This window comes from Ambystoma mexicanum, chromosome 3q, assembly GCF_040938575.1.
Source record: "Ambystoma mexicanum isolate Mex_15411 chromosome 3q, UKY_AmexF1_1, whole genome shotgun sequence".
Taxonomy (NCBI): domain Eukaryota; kingdom Metazoa; phylum Chordata; class Amphibia; order Caudata; family Ambystomatidae; genus Ambystoma; species Ambystoma mexicanum.
Genome location: NC_090926.1, coordinates 677,424,100 through 677,447,876, shown reverse-complemented (window position 1 = coordinate 677,447,876; position 23,777 = coordinate 677,424,100). Strand labels below are relative to the sequence as shown.

The following is a 23,777-nucleotide window of genomic DNA, read 5'->3' as shown; positions in this document are numbered from 1 at the left end:
TTGCCTGGAAACAGCTCCACCTGTATACAAAAATCTTGATGCCTCCTCTCTGTTCGATGTATTTTAAAATGTAGTACTGTGTTATGTGCTCAAAGGTCCAGTATTATTGAAATGGATACAAGAGTGAAACATTATATTACAGAAGATACAAGTGAATCAGGAAGACCTGGTTTCCCATCCAGAGAAAGTGAAGCGAAAGTTGTTCAAACTAAATTGGTGTGTGAATCATGCCTCCCTGTCAGGTCTGATGGTTTGGGAAAATTGTATTCATGATATCAGAGGTTTTAACATTTTACCTGCTTACCTTTTCAGACACCAGTCTTGTGGTTTTAGATTAGAATTTTTAAGGATGATATTTATTTATATCCTACGAACGAAGTGGTGGGGGACAGAACACAGGTGCCTAGAGCACAAAGACTTTGTCGGCTTTGCAAAAAGAGTATTGAAAACCTAAAACACTTAATAATGGAATGTCTGTTTTTGGTACCTTTTAAGAAAGGATCTGTTTCCTAATTATGACAATGACGAAATTAGTTTTAATCTTGATTATCTGTGGATTTGTATTTACAATTTTCAAAAACTGTCGCCATGCTTTTCAGCGATGCATTTGCTGAAGATTGTCCTAAATTGGGAATGTATGAAGGAGGAGTGTGTGTTAATTTTAGGTGTGAACTTTTATATAATTTCAGGTAAAGCTTCTTATTGAATTGCTTTTATTGTGTCTGGAACTGTTCTGTTTATGTGCTAAAGGTTCTTGTTCAAATGCACTAAATAAATAAAATACAAAAATACAGTGCTGCATTTAGCAAAAATACAATGCTGCATACAGAAACATACTGTGATGAAGTCTCTTGCCTGGCTCTGGGGACTACAAAGAAGGTGTGCCAAGGGGCTTGGTGCCACTCTAAGCCTGTGAATGTTGTGTCTGGATGATACGGGGAGGATCTTCTGGTCATCCTGACGAGTCCTGGGGGCTTGGATTCCTCCTACTCCAGTAATCAATCATGACCGTAAGCTCTCAAAGTGGCTCATTACGAGTTAGGTGCTATCTCAGCGTTAAATCTGCTGAGATACCACCAAACTGTATTACCATTACCACTCGGTTACAAGTTGCGATGGTGCTGTTAGTCCCCATTTATTTTGAATCCATAGGACTCAATGGGGCATTTTGGTGGAATTACCGCTGCGGGAATTCCGCTGCTGTAATTCCACCAAAATTGGGCAAAAAGTTGACGGATTTACCTCCAGCTCATAGCTGGAGATGAATCCTCCAAGTTTCCACCCAACTCGTATTTGGACTTTGCGGTAATGCAGCGGTATACAGTAATACCACTGCATTTCACCGGCACCGCCCAACTCGCTGCGCAAACCCCTTGGGAGACCTGATAGTGTTCACTGTAACTGAGAGAGTCTAAAGGTCTTTCTGAGCGGACCAGAAAGCTCCTTCTTGGAAAATAACGTATTTCCTTTTAAGTGGAATAATTTCCCTTCACTCAACGATGGAAAGTGGTTTTAGATAAAGGTTCAACTTCACACTATACATCCGAGAAAGTTTTTCCCAGAGGTTGTTGGACCGAAACGCTGTGAACTCCAAAGTCCTAAGGATACAATGTTTCAAGCATACAACTTTCTGAATGCTGCAAACTCTTCATAGCTAGCAGAGCTACAGAAGCATTGTTCATGGCAAGTGATTTTTGTGCAGTGGATACAATGTTTCAATTACCACAGGCACAGTGTTCACGAAAATGGCCCAGTGTGCTTTGTCAGAAACCTGAAGGTGTCTCACCCGCTAGTCCCTGCGGATCACTCTGTTAGGTGGCCAGGGCATAGCGATCGCCTTTGGATCCATACCCTGGGAGTGGACCATTGCGAGAGGATCACCTGGGTGAGGGGTCCTCAGGGAGTGGGAGTAGGACACCGGATGGTGAGACGCGGTATCCCTCTCTTCACTGTAACACCTTCATCCCAACTTACCCAATGGTATATTTAGAAACTCGTCCCCCCCCACCCTTTTTCTGCATGAACACTTTCTCACGGACAGCCCATTCTGCGAGAAAACAGACTCACACCCAAGCTGTGTAAATGACCTGTCCCAATACTATGGTCATGTGAGGTCAGCCAATTATCGACATTCACTCACACCTGACTTACATTACACTTCCCCACATGGATAAAAGGTGGAGCATGGGAGCACACTGTGAGCAAGGCAAAACACATGAAGGTACAGCAGTTTCGAGTTGGCAGTTGAATGAGGGGAGAACGACTACCAAGCACAAGAGGTTCATTAGAGGGGCAACACCCTCCACCTCATTGACAGAAAGACGTTACTTTCAAGAAACCTTCAAAACAGAAAACGTAAGACCAGGAAACAAGGCTGAAGAATCCTACATTGTGTGTCAGAGATATCGAGGGTCCTACCGCGGAACTGACCAAGGCGGGGTGGAGCAGCAGACGCTGTGGTATCGTCCTTGGCTCAATGAACAAAGAAGCGACATAGAACAACACAGCTGGTGAGTTGGGGAGACCGGTTTGTCTTGTAATCAAGGTTGCAAGCGGCAACATTGTAAAGTGAGCGCAAGAAGAAACATTGTTAAACCTGTGTAATAAATGACACGAGTGAAGCTAAATTGCTGTTGAATATTTGAACATTAGAAGAAGAGCTACGATAATGTTGACAGAGTGTTCCAGCACTGTGAATATGCTCAATCGAAGATCACTGCATGGTATCTTGGTGAAAGGAAACAAAAGCAGAAGATATATGTGAAGTGTAATTGTGTGACGTGAATCGATATGGTCCAGCAACGGTTTAAGCAAAACCCATCGCACATTCAAAGGTCTTTGATTCTGGTATCAAAAGGGGATCTGAGCCTGGGCAAGTGGGATCCATGGTCCGAGCCTGAACGAGGGAGACGAAACTGTGAACATTGTAGGGGTCTGAGCTCGGACGAGGGGGACACATGGTCCGAGCCCGAAGGAGGGAGACCAGTCGTGAACTTGTGAAAGTGAATCCTTGAAAGGAACTTGTGTTGCGTTTGCTGCATCAGACCCTCTGCTTTAAGAGACTCTCATTGTGTGAAAGACTTTGGGAAGAAGGCCCTGATGCCTATGTGTTGAACTTTTACCACATGGCCAAGAAGTTAGAATGTGTGCGAATCCTGCACATGCCACCTTGCCCTGTGCTGAAAACGTGGGGAAGGGAAGCTAAGTGCTCAACTATCCTGACATATCATTTCTTGAACACATTTCTTTTACGTACATTGTTATCCCACACCATTTAGTATTTAGAAGTAAGGTTTGGCAATAGGTTTATTAGTATAGGCCCTTTTATTTTGACAGACTCTACTAGGACTGTGTTATTATTTAATGGTCGTAGCTTGCTCCCATCCTTAGATTTAGGTTTAGAAAAGCGTTTTACCAACCCATTGAAGTTCAATAAACACCCTTGAACTGTGATCACTTGTGTCCATCTTCACTGTTTGATATCATGCCTTCCTTACAGTTTCCAACATCGAATTCAGATCCAGCAAGCACAGGAGACAGCAGCACAGCACAGGCAGCACCAGGGACTGTAGTCAGAGGAACATTGTCATTCAAATAGTGGGTAGGCTATTTTTAGGATTAATCCTGTCCTCTAGATCCAATCAGCCGGTACCCACTTACAAGACACAGGTCAAAACCCTCACTGAAAGGCCCATCCAGAGGGAAGAAAGAGCCCAAAATAAAATCACGCAGCCCTTGTTGCCTAGCATGGGTTGCAGGACCAGGCAGCCCACATTTGGAGAAGGGCCAAAACTGGAAAGCGGTGGAAGAAGTAAAGGCTGGACAGAGGAGAGAGGCGGGGTGGCAGTAGTGGCAAGCAGGAGGAGGGGCTGAGATCCAAAAGGGTGAAGGAGGAGTTGGTAACATCAGAGGGAGAGAATGGAGAGACGGAGATGGCAATGTCAGAGGGAGAGAGAGGACAGGAGGAAGTGATGAGTATTGCAGGGTGAACAAAGGAGGAGATAACACAGAAGGCGGGTGCTTGCAGGAGAAGGTGGTGAAATTAGGAGAACAGGGTGTAAGCTGGGGCGAGGTGGTGAGTGTCAGGGTGCAGGAGGAGGTAGAGAAATCCAAGGTGAAGTAGGAGGTGGTAACATCATGTGTTAGGAGCGACACAGAGGTAATATCAGGGAGAGAGTGACATAGAGGAAAGACTACCATGAGGTGGAGATGGAAATAAAGTTGGTACCAAGGAGGATGGAAGCATAACATTGAGGGGGGTAGGAGACACCCCAGAACAGTGGAACCCAGAGGAGCATGAGGGGCGTAGGTGGTAACAATGGGCAGATAAATCAGGACAGCACCAGAGTTAACACCATAAAGGATGTAGACGGGCAAACAGCAGGGAGTGAAGGAGGGACCAAGGTAAAGACAGAGAGCAATGTGTTAGTAAGAGCAAGACAATTCCAGTGGGCCTGGTTAGTTCTAGGCAGGAACAGATGGTGGGAGGAGTATTGAGACTGGGTCAGGGAGAGTACTGTGAGGTAAGAGAGTTGGAAGGAGATGCATCATGGCAAAACCAGAGCAAGTCTAAAAGCCTGGAGACTCATCTCCAGCTCTCCCTGCTGCCTGTATTCACTGACTGGTCTGTTTCAGGACTTTGCACCTGGGTGAGTCTTGGGGTACGGGGTCCCCTGGAAGGCCCGCAACTCGATCGAACATGGAGGATTTGGGGTCTCCCTAAACCCTGCAATGCCACAAAGGGGAAATCAAATTGGAACATTTCATCCAGAAGCCAGGAAGGCCTAAGAACCCACTGCCAGTGGAAGAGACATTGTGCAAGGGCAGGGTCTCTGAGGGAAAGAGTCACTATTGCATTTTGGAGAAAACTATCCTAGCCATTGTTTTGCTGAAAGAAATCCCTTTTTCTTTACGTTCGTCGTTCTTGTAAGTAATATGTTACTGAACTACATTATTTAGTCGGTGACAATATGATCAGACCATATTTATTTCTCCGGTTTTAATTGCAATCTTTTCTCTATTTCATATCTCTGCACACACTCTGCAAGTGGGCTGTACTAGGTATCCACTTCCTGGACACATACCCCCTTGCCAAGAGAACATAATCATTTTAATGTAATCCTGTATGTCTGGAGGGTGGCGGTTTTTGGCAAAAATGTATTGGCCCTGTGTTTTAGTCCATTGGCAGAGGAAATGGATATCTGGGCATGGCTTTGGGCCTAGCTTTCCCTAAACGTATGCTTAATGGCTCATAGTTCTGTCTTTGTGTGTCTCTGCTTTCTGGTAGCACCAAGACCCTGACTCCCACCAGAGGCTCCATGTCAGTACACCGCAGCAGTCTCTCTCTTGGTAGGCTTCACAGAGCCTACACCTGCCTGCACTAGAAGGGACGTGGTCCTGGCTCTGCTTTAAGCAGGAGGCACTCGATCAGGGGCAGTGCAGTGCCCCCCTTAGCTTCCTCTAAGCAGATATGGTTTTAGAGTGTAGATGGAATAGTTAGATGTGACGACTCCTTGCCCTTTACTCTTTTGTATGATACCCCCATGTTTGTCAGCCACATCCATTTTCTAGACGAGACTGCAGCTTCCTTGCCACCTATATCTGGAACAGGCACACTACAGACCAACCGGTGTAACCAAGGGAGTGATGTCACTGTCAACTGTTTGCTTACAGCTGCCAGGCAAGGTTTACACTCCTTTTCTTTAACAGACTCCAATTGACTAATTGCGTGCTGTGAATAAATGTGTAATTTATTAGATGTCTGTCCGAGGGTAGTAACGCATACACCTTCTTAACATCTCACCCCTTCATGTTTCCAGGTGGTGATGACAAGCTCATTAAGGTGTGGAATTACAATGAAGGAGAAGTGACCCATGTGGGCATTGGCCACAGCGGCAGCATCACCCGCCTGCGCATCTGCCCCCATAATAAGAACATCATCAGCGTCAGTGCAGATGGCGCCATTATCCGCTGGAAGTGTCCGCACCCTAAATAAGTTGCATTTTGTGTACAGTCAACTGCATCCCCACCCTCAATACTTGCACTTTGATCCTCTTGTAAAGATGTATTTTTGAATTGCAATTTACTTTTTTCAGGCAGCAGGTGCCCTATCTTGTGTCAGTTGTGTTATTGACTCATGATAATAAACATCTCTGTCTTAAAAAGGAGTGAAGTATTTACTTAATGGGAGAATTACAGTTTCAAGTCAATACATCAATTACATTTTCCAGTAATGCTAGTACATTCCATTGGGAAGACATCGCAATGGCAGTCCTGAAGTGGCTGGGATGTAAGAACATACACCTGTAACACTAAGGGCCTCATTACACAGTAGGCGGTAGGGGTTTACCGGTACCGGTAAGGGCACCGGTACCGGTAAACCCTTACCGCCTCACTACGAGGTCCCTTTTCGGGACCTGACCTTAACGGCTGGTGTAGACCAGCCGTTAAAGTTGGGACCCGCAAAGGGACCTTGGTGCTAATTACGGTAAAGAAATTTGTGGTACTGTAATTAGCCCCTTCCCCATTCCCATTGAGCCCTATGGGGCAAAAATGGGAATGGGGAAGGGCCATGGAGAAAGAGGGAATTACCGCCCCGCCAACCTTGGAATAGGGTGGTAATTCCCCTTTTCTCCAAGGTGGTACCGGTATGGTACCGGCGGCAACCATGGTGCTAATAGCACCATGGTTTACCACATAACGTGTAATGAGGACCTAAGTCTTATTCTTTAGGATGTGTATCTTTCTCAAGTTCCGAATTTGGGACTATTCCCTTTTGTCAACCATAGAGGGAGAGGTATTTTCTTAGCTTGTGAATCAGAAAAGAATATTAACTCAGTAGACGATTTTCTAAAGGTTGAATTGGCACAGATTTAAGATCAATGGGTTGCAATTCCAAGGTAAGGCTTCCAGCTGTAGTGAAGAACAAATGGGTGCTGGTGTGAAGGAATATTGTATCACATTTAGAAGACAGTGTAGTTGCAATAGAACAGCACTTTTGTGCTGGCTCTTGTGTGACTAAGAGGATGCCAAATAAGCAACACAGGTTTGGGCGAAGGGTGGGATGTTTCATCTTCCAAATGTATGTAATTCAGGTATGAACAAAGCCTTGGGATCAGTTAAGGAGTTGATGTGCTGCTATCAGATGAGAGAAATGTTGCCTGAGACCCTCCGGGGGCGTATTTTGTTAACTCTTGGCTGCCCAAGAGCTTTCCGCACCATTGTTCTCCTTCCCACCCCCCACTGCATCTATTCCACTTCTGATCCCTCCCGCCTCCCAGCCTGCCCTCCTCCCCTGATTGGTGTGTTTGTTGGTCATCACTGACCTTCCCAGGGCAGCCCCCTGCCGTGTATCCCCATCGGCTAAGGGCCCCTTGGCAAGGGCTGCTCCTTGAGAGGCGGCTCCATATCGTGTCTGCAGGTGTCAGCAGGGGAAGCCAGTGGCCAGCCATCAACCAGCAGTGACCATTAAGGTAGGAGTGGCCCGGGTTAGTGATAGTCTTCACTCTACCCTAAAAACCTGGTCACATAGTTCTAGGGTTTTTTCCCCTTCTTGGTCCTCACCTGAAGTTCCTGGATCTTCTTCTGCTTCCTCAGTAGTTTCTTTCTTCTTCTTTCTTTTTGATTCTACCTTCTTTCCTTTCTTCTTCTGGAAGAGATAAGGGCAGGCTCCCCTGGAGGCCGCTTTGTCTTAGTTGCTATTTGCCAGGCAGTGCGGGACTCCGGGTAGACTGCCCCAGCCCAGGGAAAAGCCAAGAGTGAGAAAAACCCTGGTTCAGGTGATATGATGGCAGATGGTATGTGGCTTCCTTGTCGGACGTGAAAGATAGAAGACATTGTAGAAACAACAAAGGAGAGACCCGTAGGGGAGGTAGAGGATATGAGCAAGTATAGTTTCACCTGTGGAACCCCACAGGTGAGCAGAGGGGACAGCAGAATCACCAACAGCTGAGCTATCCACTCTGTGGAACGTTCATGTGACACAGCACACAAAATGAACGTGAAAGGGACGTATCCCTTAAGCCGCGAACGGTTAGGCAAAGATAAAGCCGTGAAACGGCAATGAAACTGAGCCGGGAGTCGCTATGCTGCAAATAAACAGTTAACAGAAGCCGCGAGGTGGCAATGACGCACACTGTGAAGCTGCGGGCAGCACAGGAAGCAAGCTGAGGATCCGCGGGTGGCAAGGCAGCGGTAGCTGCGAGGTGGCAAAACACACTGTGAAGCCGCGGACGGCGCAGACAGCAGCTGAGAAGCAGCAGGCAGCAATGCTGCGGTAGCTGTGAGGTGGCAAGAAAACACACTGTGAAGCCGCGGGGTGGCGCAGGCTGCAGCTGAGAAGCCGCGGGTGGCAAGTCTGCAAGGGCGGTAATGAACAGGAATGACAGCAGGTGAAATAAGAAGACCAAAGAGGGTAAGGGAGGAAAACAGGGACACTAAATCTGGTAGGAAGAAGTTTAAAAAGGACATCCTGGTCTCCAACTCGGGCCTCCCTCTCCCTGATAACTATACCAGTGCTTCCTCCAGGCAAACCCTCACCAACATCCTTTTTGTCGTTCCCTCAGCAGACCTATGGACTCTACATATAGTCTCTGTGCTCCCTCCTTTCTCTTCTTCTCCCATTAATGGTGGCACCCGGTGGGAGGCCCTCCTGGCCTCCTTCCACTCCTTTAAGGTCATCATTAATGTTTACTTGAATGGTACCGTCTTGGTCCAAGGCCCTCAAGCCAACCTTCTCCACTTTGATAGATGCTTCCCGCATCTCATCAATTTCCTTTTTCTCTTGCTGTCCCCTCTCTCCCCTCCAGGGCTTCCTCGCCTCCCACTGCTGTCTCCTCCTTGGCTACCTCACCCTCTCCTCCTTCCTCTTCTGCCCCTCCCTCAGGCTTCTTCTACACCTCTGCAGGGCATACCTTTGATTTGTACCCCTCCCCGGAAGTCTTTCAAGTATAACAACCTTCTCCATATTGCCACTGTAAACTCTTGCTCAGCTGTCAAGCACTCCTCTGACATCTGCGCCTCCTGGAAGAACTTAACCTCAATGTCCTCGGTCCCACCGAGACTTGGTTCATGGCCAGCTCTGTCACAAGCTTTGACACTCTCCTCCCTGACAGCTACAAGATCCTCTCTGAGCCCAGATTCAACCGTTCCGGAGGGGGTGTAGCCCTGATCTTCCCTGAGTGGATTCCTGCTTCTGTCATTCCTAGACAGGCCTACTCATTTTTCGAATGCCTTGTCTGCAGGCTCTCTCTCTCTCCTGACCATTCCCTTACTGTGGCTACCATTTATCAGCCACCTGGTCAGATCTCCTCCTTCCTCTCTGAGTGGGTGGACCTCTCCTCCTCCCTCCTGGTCCCGACCACTCAACTCCTCCTTCTTGGAGACTTTAATATTCACCTGGATGCTTCCTGTCCTTCCTCCTTCCTCACACTCTCTATTCTCCCCTCTAGCCCGACTCACCCTGCAGAGCACACTCTGGATGTTCTGCTCTCTTCGCACCTTCTCCTTTCGATCCCTCTCACCACTCCTCTCTCCTGGAGTGATCACTTTCACCTTTCCTCCCAGCTCACACTCTCTACCCCTCAGGCCAAGCCAACTCCAGCACTGCCACCTACCATCTCGGTTATCCAACCCATTAAGTGTGTGTCAGTTGAGGCTTTCGCCACCACTTTCTCAACCCACCCTCCCTTGACTGACTCACACCCTGACACAGCCCTTTCAACGCTCCACTCTGCTATATCTGATACTCTCGATGTTCTTGCCCCGGTCATGAGGATCCACTTGAAGCCCAAAGCACGGTGAAACTCTTGCTATGACTCAGACCTCGCCACTCCTAAATGCAAGCGCAGGGTGGCTGAGAGGAAATGGCATGAGTCCGGTACACTCTCTGATAAACTGGCTTGCCGCCTGCTCCAAAGGCAATACCGGCTCTCTGTCTGCACCAAGAAGAGAGCCCACATCCAAACCTGCGTCTCTGCAGCATCTTACAACTCGGCCAAACTATTTAAAATCTGCAAGGAGCTGGCCAGTCCTGCTGCAGTCTCTACCTCTCCTGTCACCTCCCAGGCCCTCTGCACGGCCCTGGCTTCTCATTTCATCTCATCTCTAAAACTCAGGACATCCTGTCCTCTCTCTCTTCCTCCCGCCTCCCCCCTTTACTCTCTACTCTTCCTCTGGCTCTTCTTCGGCCACCCCTCCTCCCTCCTTCTCTGCCTTTCCCCTGTTCTTCCCAGACAAGGTTTCTAGACAAGTCTGATCTCTGAATGTCTCGTCAAAACAGGTTCACCCCTGTTCCTCCAAAACCATCAAGGACCACATCGACACCCTGGCTGCTGCTTTGGCTGACTTCTGCAACCACTCCTTTGCCACTGGAGTCTTCCCTTCCCCCAGAAGCACTCCCTTGTGCATCCTCTTCTTAAGAAACCCTCTGCTGACCCTTCCTGCCCGGCTAACTATCCCCCAATCTCCATCACTCCTTTCGGTATCCCAACATATTATCCCCACCAAAAATATCGCCGTATATATGGTCGTCTGTAACGCCATAGGTGATCATTTTGGGGGGGATAATTTGTGGGAGCGGGAGTTGCGGGGTGTCCCCCGCACATTTAAAAATAATGTGGGGTTTGCAGGGGTGTCCCCCGCAGGGTCCATGCCTCAATATCGCTGCAAAAATATGGCGATATTTTTGTATCGCAATATTTTTGCCAGGATAGTAATACATGGAACCTCCTTTCCTGGGCAAACGCCTGGAAAAGCTGCCATCTCCCAGCTTAATCTTCACACTGAATCTGTTGGTTGTCTCCATGCCCATCAGTCTGGCTTTAGAGCTGCCAGAAGCATGGAAACTGCTCTCCTGAACATCTGTGAAGACCTGCTCTCCAACCTTGATTCCAACACCCATTGTGTCCTCATCTTACTTGATCTCTCTTCTGCCTTTGACACAGTCAACCATGCCATCCTGCTTAACCATCTCCGTGATAACTTGGGTATCACCGATCAGGCCCTGGCCTAGCTGACTTCTTTCCTCTCCGATCGACCCTTCGCGGTCCAACTTGGATCCTTCCTCTCCTCTATCTCTATCTCTACCTGTTGTTTTCCCCAGGGGTCTAACCTCTCTCCCTGGCTTTTCAACAAACACCTGGCACTGCTTGGCCACCGCTTTGCCGCCCTCTGCCCCAACTTTCAGTGCTATGTGGATGACACTCAACTCTTTTTCAGGCTCCCTTCCTCCACCTCTTCTCCTTCTCTCATCTCTGACTTTCTGTCTGCTATCCAGGTGTGGTGTGTCACCAATGATCTCTGCCTTAATGCCAGTAAGACTGAGATTCTCCCCATCGGCACAGCTGCTCCCTCCTTTCCTGTCATTCTCGGGCCGGCGTCTCTTGGCACCTCTTCCTGCTCCCACCTGTGAGGCTAAAAACGTTGGAGTCATCTTCGACTCCACACTCTCCTTCTCCCCTCACATCTCTGACGTCTCTAAGAAGTCACAATACCAGCTGCACCTCCTCAGAGGTATTCTTCGAAGGGATTGTGTCCTCCGACGTATTCCTCATCTTAGATATATCCTTCCAGCTCTGCTGGCCTCGGAAATTTTTTTCTCCAGAGGGCGCTGCGCGTCGACGTCCCTCGAGTCGATGTCCTTCGACAGCCGCCGTATCGACGCTTGACGTCATCCTGCCTATAAAGGCCGCGCGCAGCGTCTGTTGCTCAGTTCCGTTTTTCCGCGCTACTCGGTGCCTCGGAATACCGTTGCTCAGTTTCTTAGTCAGATAATCCTATTTACCTCGAGTTATTCGATCCGTACTCGATGGCTTCCTCGTCGGAACCGACAACTCCTCGATCCGGCTTCAAAAAATGTCGAGATTGTGGGAAAAAGATGTCGTTGACCGATCCTCACAGAAATTGTCTGTGGTGCTTGGGAGCCGAACACCATTGTTCGGAGTGCGAGGACTGTATGTCCATGGCAGCTAAGGCCCTGAAGGAGCGTAGGGGGAAGCTGGAGAAAGGTAAGACTTTTAAAGCTTCTTCTTCGTCGACGAAGTCGAGACATTCGTCTCCTCGTCACCATTCGCGCTCCAGGTCTCGGAGTGGGTCTCATCACTCCTCGAGATCGAAGCACTCGAAGAGGAGACGTCGAAGATCCCCTTCTCCGTCTTCCTCTTCCTCTGTTTCGCCAAAAAGAATCCCTTGCCCCACGAAACATAGTTCCCGGGCTGAATGGGAGGAATTCAGAAAAAATATGATGAGCGTCTTCGAGAAAGCGGCCTCGACCCCCTCGAAGACTGCCGAGAGCGATGCTCTGGTCGAAAGACCCGAAGGTCAAAAACGCTGCGAGTCGCAGTACCCGGCGAAAGAAACCTCTCGAGCGCGTCTCGAACCCTCGAGTAGGACTATGACCTCCAAACCTTCCTCGAAGGTTCCGTCGACGCCGTCGACGAAGGTTCCGTCGACGTCGAGGTCGATGTCTTCGACGCCGTTGTCGAAGGGACCTTCGACACACGGGTCTGTCGACTCGACGCCGGCCTCGACACCGGCGTCGACGCCGAGAAAAGTCACGGTGACCACACATCCAGTGACGATCCCCAGGCCCTCGACGTCGATGGCGTCGATATTGTCGAGTAGAATTCCAATTCTGTCGAGGTCCTCGAGGCCTCCAACTCTGTTTTCGACGCCGCGCTCGAAGCCTTCGACGTCGGCGTCGACGACATCGACGTTTTCGAGGCCAATAATGACAAGTTCGGCACCCTCTGCCTTGGAAATGGGATTTACTCCCTTTATGAGTTCAGAACAATTAAGAACTATATCCTCAATTTTAGAAGAGGGTGATTTGTCTGAACAAGACACATTTGAGTTACAGGGACCTGTAACCGCAGTTAGAGAGGAATTTTCCTCTGAAGAGCGCAGATTAAAGGATCTTCATGATTCTTTACATGAGGCAAGTGGGTTAGACACTTCCCCTGAGGTGGATTTTGCTAAGCCAGACCCGGGGGAGCATGCTGAAACCCCCTACAGAGCCTTAATGGCCAGGATTACAGAGTTCATGGGGTGGTCTACACCTTCACAATCTTTCCAGCAAGATGACCTCACGGATATTCTTGACAAAGGCCCACAAGAGGATCCAGTGGTGCCCTTTCATAAAGCTCTTCAGAGAAAGATCATGACAAACTGGGAAACCCCAGATGTAATACCAGCAGTAAATAAAAAACTGTCTGCAAAGTACAGGGTATCTTCCACAGACCCAGAGTTCTTGTCTAAACATCCATCCCCAGAAAGTCTGGTGGTACAAGCAGCATCCTCTACCGATGTCAAGACGGCTTATCCTACAGTCCCACAGGACAGGGACGATAAAAAATATGATGCTATGGCAAAGAAAGTCTTTTCAGCATGTAGCATGGCGTTAAAGTCTGTTAATGCTACTTGCACCCTTGCTAGGTTCAGCCATACACTTTGGGAGTGTGCTTCTACAGCGGCTGACTGCATCCCGGAGGGAGAAGAAAGGGATGCGTTCCTGAATATTATACAGGACGGTAAAGACGCTATGTGCGAATCCCTCCAGACGGGCATTGATTCGGCTGACAGTATCAGCAGAGCAATGGCGGCAAGTACATCAACCAGGAGGTTCGCTTGGTTGAGAAAGTCGGGTTTTGCCCCAGATGTGCAAGCCAGGCTCTTGAACATGCCATTTGATGGCTCTTCTTTGTTCGGGAAAAAGGCGGATGACAGTTTAGAGAAACTGCAAACTTCAAAAGCCGCAGCAAAATCCCTAGGAGCTGCAATCCGTCAGACTCCTTTTCGTCCCACAGGAACCTCTGCGAGGGGCAAGTCCTTTCGCTTCTACTCCGCATTCGGAAGAGGTAGAGGACGACCGGCTCAAAGGGGTCAAAGAAGAACTACCCGAGGTGGACGGGGTAGATATTCTAAAGCCGCAGCAACAGCAGGTGCCTCTTTACCATCGGCATCTGCATCAGCCGCCCCAAAACCACTCTGAGGACTCCCCTCACAGGACACCTGTAGGAGGCAGGTTGACTCAACATCTGACGGTATGGCAGGCTATCACGTCAGATGCTTGGGCATTGGAAACAGTCGCCCAAGGTTACTGCCTGCCTTTCCTACGTATACCTCAGAGTCATCCACCGGGCATCAGCTCTCAGAAAGCTCCAGATCCGCTCCTCTCGCAGGAAATTTTGGACCTGCTAGAGAAAGGTGCCATAGAACCGGTACCTGTAGCGGAGAGGAACAAGGGCTGGTACTCCCCTTACTTTCTCATTCCGAAGAAAGACGGAGGACTGAGACCCATCTTGGACTTGCGAGAATTGAACAAATTCCTCAGGAAAGACAAATTCAAGATGGTCACTCTTTCTCAGATCCTCCAGGCCCTTCAGTTTCAGGACTGGTTGGTATCTCTGGACCTTCAGGACGCTTATTTCCATGTGCCTATCCATCTCAAACACAGGAAATACCTGAGGTTCGCAATTGGCAACTCTCACTATCAATTTCGAGTACTGCCATTTGGGCTGACCTCCGCCCCGAGGGTCTTCACCAGGTTAATGTCGGTAGTGGCTGCAAGTCTAAGGAGGGAAGGGATTCACGTCTACCCCTACCTGGACGATTGGCTGATCAGAGCTGTTTCTCCGGAGCAAGCTCAGATCCAGCTAAATCACGTGTGCTACTCCCTTCACAAACTGGGCTTCTCCCTCAATTTAAAGAAGTCTCAAATGATACCATCGCAGAGACTCCAGTTCATAGGAGCGATCCTGGATACTTCCCTGGGAAAAGCCTCGCCACCAGAGGTGAGGGCTCAAGATATTCTGCAGATGGTTACCAAGTTCCAACATGCCCAACGTCTCCCAGCCTTTGACTTTTTGAGGTTGCTAGGCCTCATGGCATCCTGCATTTTCCTTGTGCCAGAGGCTCGCCTGAGAATGAGATCCCTCCAGTGGGCACTGAGGACTCAGTGGTCACAATTCTCAGGGAGAATGACAGATCTTCTTCAGGTTCCCGGCAGGGTGGCTCGAGACCTTCAGTGGTGGGCCTGTCAGGAGAACATTCTGAAAGGAGAACAGTTTTGGCAACCCTGGCCGGAGATAACAGTTTTCACGGATGCCTCACTCACGGGGTGGGGAGCCCACGCCAACGACTTGACCATCAGCGGTCGTTGGTCTCCATCGGAGTCCAGACTACACATCAACCTGTTAGAGCTGAGAGCCATCAGACTTGCGTTGAAGGCTTTCCTGCCAGCTGTACAAGGGAAGAACGTCCTGATAATGACGGACAACACGGTGGCCATGCATTACCTCAACAAAAGAGGAGGCGTAGGATCACTACCCCTGTGCAGAGAGGCGATGCAGCTCTGGTTTTGGGCAATCCAAGAAGGAATCTCTCTATCGGCAGTTCACCTAGCCGGAGAGAAGAACTTGACAGCGGACGCTCTGAGCAGGCAGAACACAGTCTCCCACGAGTGGGAGCTAGCTCAGGAAGTCCTTCAAGAGATCTTCGCCCATTGGGGAACCCCTCAGGTAGATCTGTTCACCACCAGCCTAAACAGGAAATGCGACCTGTTCTGCTCAAGGGAATTTCCTCCGAGAGGAGCTCTGGGAGACGCGTTCATAGTGGACTGGGAGTTTCCGCTTCTGTACGCGTTCCCACCGGTCCCTGTCATTCCTCAAATGATCAGGAGGTTGAGAAGATTCCGGCGAACCATGATCCTAATTGCCCCGGATTGGGCCAGGAGAACGTGGTACCCGGACCTTCTAGACTTGTCCATCTGCCCTCCAATTCGACTTCCGCTCAGAGAGAACCTACTCTCACAGAAGGGAGGTCAGGTTCTCCATCCAGACATCAAAACCCTCAACCTTCACGCTTGGCTTCTGAACGGCTGAGGTACAAGGATTGGGACCTCCCTGATGATGTTATGGAGGTGTTGCTTTCGGCAAGGAGGCCAGCAACAAAGTCTTTATACTGCTGCCGTTGGAACAGATTTTGCAGCTGGTGTAGAGAACAGAATATCGACCCATTTTCATGTGGTACACCAATGGTTTTGTCTTTCCTACTATATTTGGCAAATTCAGGCCTTCAAGTTGGCACCATTAAGGGCTATCTCGCAGCGCTATCTATCTTTAAGCGTACTGCGGAGGAACCATCCTATTTCAAATTACCCTTGGTAATACAGTTTCTAAAGGGGTTAACCAATGTTTATCCCCCAAGACCATTCCAAGTTCCCCTATGGGATTTAAACTTAGTACTAACTTTCCTGATGGGTACACCTTTCGACCCTCTCCATTCTTGTTCGTTAAGATTCCTTACCCTTAAGACTGTTTTATTAATAGCACTTACATCTGCTAGAAGGGTGAGCGAATTACAAGCTCTTTCTTGTAAACCCCCTCATACAATCTTTCACAAAGACAAAGTTGTCCTGCAAGTGAAGCCTAATTTCCTCCCAAAGGTAGTTTCTGAATTCCATATCTCTCAGATGATTACCCTACCATCTTTCTATCCTCCTCCTCACCCGGGGAAAGAGGAAGAGAGGTTACACAGACTAGACCCTAGGAGGGTTTTAAGTTTTTACATTAGTAGACTAGCCAGGATAAGACAGGCAGACCAGCTGTTTGTAGGTTACGCAGGTCACAAGCTGGGGTTACCAATAACTAAGCAGACCATTTCCAGATGGATCATTCTAGCCATTCTGGAATGTTATAAACTGGCAGGGAAAGAGCCCCCTCAAAACCTTAGGGCTCATTCGACCAGAGGTATTGCAGCTTCATCGGCCCTCAAAAGAGGCGTGCCGATTAAAGACATATGTGCGGCCGCTACATGGTCGTCTGTCCATACCTTTACACGTTTTTACAATCTGGATTCCTCCTCTAGTCAAGAGACTAGGTTTGGAAGGGCTGCACTGCATTCTATTCATCAATAGAAGACAGCGTGAAGTCAGTACTCCCTCCTCCGAATATAGAATACTGCTATGGGAGCCTATCTAAGATGAGGAATACGTCGGAGGACACAATCCCTTCGAAGAACAAGTTACTTCTTACCTTGTAACGTTCTTTCGACGGGATGTTCCTCCGACGTATTCCTCATTGACCCTCCCATCCATCCCCGCAGTTCTACTTCCCTTGTTGTTGCAGCTTACGCTCCTTCAGGGTGATTAGTCTAGTCCAGACAGTAATACTGTGGGCTACAAAACGGAACTGAGCAACGGACGCTGCGCGCGGCCTTTATAGGCAGGATGACGTCGAGCGTCGATACGGCGGCTGTCGAAGGACATCGACTCGAGGGACGTTGACGCGCAGCGCCCTCTGGAGAAAAAAATTTCCGAGGCCAGCAGAGCTGGAAGGATATATCTAAGATGAGGAATACGTCGGAGGAACATCCCGTCGAAAGAACGTTACAAGGTAAGAAGTAACTTGTTCTTCCTTTCCTCTCCTTTCCACAGAAGCTCACTGTCTCCAGAGCTCTGGTTCTCTCTGGGCTGGACTACTGCAACAGCCTCTTTCTAAATATGCCTGCCTCTACTCTCCGCCCTTTGCAACTCATCTAAAATAGGACTGTGAGACTTGTCCTTGGCCTCAAGCCCAGGGATCGTATCTCTCCAGGAATGAAATCTCTGCACTGGCTCCCAGTGGCAGCGACGATTAAGTTCAAAACCCTCTGCATTTTCCACAAGGCCTTCTGGGGCCTGGTGCCTCAATACCTTCAACTCTCTCTTCCTAAATATCTTCCTTCTCAAGCTCTTCGCTCCTCCGCCTCCAACTCCCTCAGGGTCAGTTGCTTCTCCAAGCAACAAGTTGGTGGTAGATCTCTTTCTTCTGCTAGGCCTCCCTCTGGAACAGCCGCCCTGCACCTCATGGTACAATAGCATGTTAAATCTAAAACAAGGAACCGATTCGGGCCATAGGTTTTCAAAATGCCAGCTGGATGTGGAACTACAGGTTTTAAACCTATACGGTGCCCATCTAAAAGAGTGCACGTCATAACACAAAGATGGCTCATGTCTCTTTGCCTGTATTTAGAATTTACAGGTACACATTAAGCATAGTGCATGTTCATCTATTTTCTTTACCAACAAATATGTAATGCACGTGATGGGCATTTAGACAAGATCGCATGAAAGTTGAATTGGCATAGATTTAAGATCTGTGGGCTGCCACAATATGGCACGTCTTCTACAGAAAAATGGGTAGTGGTCTGAAGGCAAATAAGAGGAGCTAATGTTTAGAGAGAAGCAAATATAGTTACGATAGAACACAAGCAATGTCCAAACAATGTCACAAAGGAGACAGGATCAATGACCAGGCCACGTTGGAAATGCAGTGCAACAGTTTCTTTTTATTTCCGGAATATAATAAAGGATGATCAAACAACAATCGGTGACTGTGAAATGTAAAGTCATGAAAGCTAAACAAGTGTCCTCGTGCCCTACGTCCACTCCAGGCAATTTCCAGGATGGCACCAGATGTAGTTTAAAGAAGCCCACTAGCCGTTGTCCCCTTTCTTTTCAGGGTCTCTACCTGTGTTTGCAAATTGGGGCTTAAAGAGGTTCCACCACCCTTCTCCTCTCGTCTTCTCTTGGTCTCCTCCTCCTCTGTTCTTGATTGAGGTTTAAGAGTTTCCTGCACCCTTTTTCTTGTGGTCTCCCTCCTTTTGTTCTTAATCCCGGGTTTCAAAGGGTTTCCTGCACCTTTCTTCTTTGGTTTTCCTGGAGTTGTTTTATGCTGCTCTTCAACTTCACAATAGAGGCAGCTGGGCTGACTTTCGCTCGAATCAGTGGCATGCCTTTGCAGCGCTGCATGTGCAATGCAGGCCTTTACCGTGTTGCATTTATAGCGAGGCAAAGGATTGCACGTTCGAAGGGAAGTGTGGGAGGGTGTGTGTATCGTGGGTGGAGTGGTGGGAGGGTAGTCAGAGTGGAAGTGGGCATTGAGGGGGGCAGGGCCAAGGAGGTAATACATTTCATTCCAAGGATGCGGTGCCATGCCAGAGGATTGAGTTAAGCTTGCGGTTGGGAACGTGTTTGTTAGGACGGTGGAGGTGGGTCAAGGTGGGGATCGGAGTCATCCTTGTGGACATTAGAAGACATGGTGTGGGGAGTATAGGTGGTACTCTGTTCGAGGAAGAGGATTGTGAAGGGAACGGGCGGTGAGTGGAAGACATCAGTGTATGAACTGCGTGGGAACAGCCCGCGCAGTAAATACATCCGATGCAAAGACTTGAAACCCCTTGAATCCACAGGCAAGTTTAAAAGGATCTTGTAACACCCGTCATTTAGGGTATTACATTCTCGTCTCCTCATCACCTCTCTACTGCTCGGGTCCTGCTCATCCTTGATGGCACAGGGTCGTTCCTCATCCGACTATGGGCTTGACAACTTCAGATTTCGATCAAACTCCTACCCCCTGTCTTGTGCCATGTTTGCCCTCTTATTCCTTTCTAATCATGATAGGTATGGCCTCTCTATCCTCTTGTACTTTATCCTGAATTCTTCTCTCCAACCTTCTGATGTTCAACTTCCACCTCCCCCACATGTCTCCCTGGAGACCTATGGTTGTTTCAAACCCATCTTCTGATGACCCCAATCACCCATCTTCTGATGTCTGCAAATGACCTACCCCTCATGTCTCAGCCCAACCTCCTCCTGATGTTTCAATGCAAACTCCTTCAGATCTATTCAGCTAACCTCCTCCTAATGTCTCTAACACAAACTCCTTCAGATCTCTCCAACCAAACTCTTCCTGATGTCTCCAACCACCATCATTCTAGTATCTCCAACCAACCCTCTTCCTAATATTTTATATTCCCTGGTCGTCTTCTGCCGCTTCCTCTCACCACCCACCCTTTAAATGCCTGCTTACTGTCAGACCCGGACTCTTGGCCTATATAACCATCAGATCTATCGTTTGTGGTTGTACTTCCTCTGAGGAAGCTCAACCCCAAGCGCACCTATAGATGTCAATGGGCAAGGAGCTGTGATTGGTTATTGTTGACTGATTCACATGTTTTTCTTTTGGGGTTTCGTGGCTAGGCCAAGATTTCTTAATGGTAATGCACCATCTTGGATTTCACTTTCCACAACTGTGGGCAGTTCGCTAAATGGACTTACTGTAGACAAATCTTGTGTGTCTTTAATGTGTGTGCAGATTCTGTATGAGTGCTGTAGGAAAATATGTGCCTATGATATGTGTGAGGGCTTGCTGTGTGAATTTCATAGGTAAAACTGGTTTGCCTCTGATATCTGCTTTTGTTTGCTGTGCGAGTGCCATGCTGTTTGATTGCTCTTCTCTATGTTCCCTGGTTTCCGTTCCCTGCATTCTTGGAGGTTGCTACGGGAGATTGGGAGTCAGCACTACAGATGTCGGAAGCGGCCGTCTTTCATAAGCGGTGTGGCTTGATGTCGGATTTATGACCCTGTTAGGTCCTTTCCTCTAACCCGTCTCATGGAGCACCGGCATTGTTAGTGCTCCTGTCACTATACTGCACGGTTTAGCAGTACGGTTTCCTCCTTGGTCCTGCTGTGGTCTCCAGACTGGATGGGTGCTGAGAAGCACAAAAATGTATTTGCTGAGCCGAACATTGGTAGCTTACAGCAGACGAGTTTGGAGGTATTGTGGCTAGTCGGGCGAGTGTTGATGGTGCTTGCATTGTCTTTGCACCGGACCTGACTATTTTGGCCTTGCTGTGCCTCTTTGTCTCTGTCTGCTTTTTCTGCTGATTACAGCAGGATACTGCTGAGTTAATGTTAGTGTGAGAGCCCCATGTGCAGAGATCTGACCACCTCTGATAGTGAGGCTAATAGCTTTAGATTGGCAGGTTTTTAAAACTGAAGGTTGATAATCATGCCTGGTTGTAGAGTGCCTGCTATGAGCAAACTGCAGAACCCAGATCTTTACAAATCAGTGTTAAAACCTCAACAACCGGGCTTAACTAATGGTTTAGTACAAATTAACCAGAGGATATCCACTGAACCCCAGCTCCAGAGAGGAGCAGAAGCTACATTTTGGAAGTTTTAGCCCTAAGTGCTCGAAGGAGACGACAATTTGTAGATGAGAATCCTCAATCCCCTAATTCTGTTGATGCGGAATGTGTTTTAGATCCTACTAAGTCCATTATTGCTAGTCATATGGAGTTTGAGAAGGAGGCTTCCCCCTGTTACTTGTTGTGAAGCCCTTCCAGGAAATGGAATGGTTAATCATGCAGACCTGGTACCTGCCATCACTTTGGCAATGCAGTTGCCACTTAAACAGATGGAGGACCTTGTTGCCGAGGTTTTGGGACATTCCGCATTCATGAAGAAAGGTGTTGTTGATGTTGCAGGTAATGGGGACCAATGGCAGTATATTAAGGACCTCATTATATGTGATCTTAATGCTTGTTCTAATATGCATGAATTCAATATCTGGACTGAGTCTCTGGACTCAGGGGTTCCCCTGGTACATATCATAAAGGAGGATAAATCCTGTCAGACGAATCTGACTCATTTAAAGACTGATCAATGCTGTCAAACAAATGTTGATGCCAATGTGGATTCTAAAATGCTTAGTAAGGAACCCTCAGACATTGGAATAAAGTTAGTTGATCAAGCGAATCCTATTCCTAGATCTGCGGCAGAAGTTGGCCGTGTTGGGTTCTCCCTTCCTGCAAAGACTGTTGGATCAGGGACCGGGCTTATTTCCACTGCATATTCCCCACCCTTAAAATGCATTAGTTTAAGGAAATCTCATATGCCCATGATTGATGATTCTTCCCTTAGGAGGTTTATTTTGAATTCCCAGAACTTTCTTCTCACTAATGTTGAGATGTCCAGTGATCCAGAATGAAGGGAATCATTTAAAAACAAATTGTTGGCAGGTTACATCAAAATGTGGAACAGGGTTGTGTCAGAACTCGGGACCTGAGAGTCCTTCACAGGGTGCAGGTTTAACAACTTGCGTTATCCAGATAATCTGAATTGCATTTTCATTGGTTGCGGTCAAAGTAATTTACCACTGTTTTTGAGTTAATATAAAAACCTCATGTCTATGTCATCTTCCACCAAGCTTAGAATTATTTTGGACTGATTATTAGGTTTCTGCAAGGAATGCTTCTATCTGAATGATACATATCTGTTTTTTGATGACCTATATTAGTTTCCTTCATTGAATGTATTTATGTTTAATGTGTGTATGTATTATGTACTCACGCTTCTATGCCCAAGGGCTCTGTTCCAGTGCGTTATAAATAAAATAAACTATAGGAAAATGTGGCATGTCTGTCTGGGTGGGTGCCCGCTACTGGTGTCGAAGGAGTTTAAAACCCTCATTACATGTTTCAGTCTCAGAGCTTAGCTCACTTTAAAGGCCACTACTCTTGCAGTTCCAGAAGGAACTCAAGACCATACTTTCAGCCAATGCCTATGTGCAACTAGGCTCCTTTTGTTGCTTCATCACTGCCATCCCCATGGCCAGAATATTCTGTGACACATACAGTAAATCCCTCCGTAGCTGATACGTTACCCTCAACGATGTGTATAGCGCTCTGTTGCTTCCTACCTAGGTTTGAGCTATTTAAAAGCCAAATAGAAAAATATAAATACAAAAGGCACAGTATCTAAACCGTTATCTGCTGTTTTGAATGCCCGAAGAGTTTGTGTTTCAGGAAAGAGGAGACATTACCTCCTGGATTCCATTATGTATAAGGTTTCTACATGTAGGCCTGTCTCCCTTAAAGAGACAGTGGGCCTCATTCTGAGTCGGCCTGTCTGGTAACAAAGTGCTGGTATTCGTGGATACTAGCACTTTACCGGACTGACCGACTACAGGTTTGCCGGTGGGGCGCCTGCCTTACCTCCAGCTAAAGGCAGGCAGGCGCCCTACCGGCAATAAACGCTGTCATGGTAATGACTGCAAATCCCTTCATGGAGTCCAATTGGACTCCATGAATGGGGATTTACCTCATCCCTCTGATGTTCGGAATCCGGCGACAATGCCGCTGGACCGAGTGCCAGAAATTGTATCTTTATTTGACAGTTAGCGGCTCCCCCAAAAGGAATACCGGCAGAGTCAGAATGAGGCCCAATGTTTCTACATTTCCTCATGTGATAGTCCTCTGTTTTAGGGCGATGACTAAGTGTGGTGGACCATGGGACCATTGCGAAACTGCCCCGGGGCCAATCATCCACTTGCTTGGGAGTCACCCAGCTGCCTTGATCATGCCACTAGAGTTTCCCAGATGTAGGCAGGGCACTTTGTCACGGCAGGCATTTCCATGTCATGGCACTTCTGTTCTGGTTTCTGTGTGATTCAGATGGCTTGTGGCCCTGTTAGAAGGCCAGGCCTAGCCCTATCATTATCAATAGATATAAACCTGGCTGTTAAAGGTATATATCCTTTTCTTTTCTTCTATCCTAGCCCCTTTAGTTCTACAATTAGTACATGCCCCAGTAGAATTCTAACAAAACAAAGTGCTTAGATAACAAAGCTCAGAAGCCTGAGATTAGTTACTTCACCTATTCCAAGACACTTCTCCTCTATTGTGCCTTCCTCATCTCATTTCTTTCTAAGTGGTGTTAAGTTTGTGAGTGAATGTAATTCTTGTAGTCATTGTTATTCAATTCCTAATCCTCATCCTGCATGCTTACTGTGTTTAAGAGTTTTTCAGCAATATTTAGAATTAGAACCAACACAGTATGTCATTTCCATGTGAAAAAAACACTTTTTATAGGTCTCAAGAGAAAAAGACCGATTTGCATTGACTGATTTTCTTTTGAGCGGAAACGCCACATTGTAAAGGTCTTTTTCTCTTGAGAC

General features: G+C 47.8%; 1 protein-coding gene across 1 annotated transcript in view; it reads left to right on the top strand.

Moving 5' to 3' along the window:
* Positions 1-6,167, top strand: part of CFAP52 (cilia and flagella associated protein 52) — a 374,850-nt gene extending 368,683 nt beyond the window's left edge. The window contains exon 14 of the mRNA XM_069654573.1: positions 5,820-6,167. Within this exon, the coding sequence (XP_069510674.1) occupies positions 5,820-5,995 (176 nt within the window). The 3' untranslated portion in view covers positions 5,996-6,167. The remainder of the gene's footprint in view (positions 1-5,819) is intronic.
* The last annotated feature ends 17,610 nt before the right edge of the window (positions 6,168-23,777 follow it).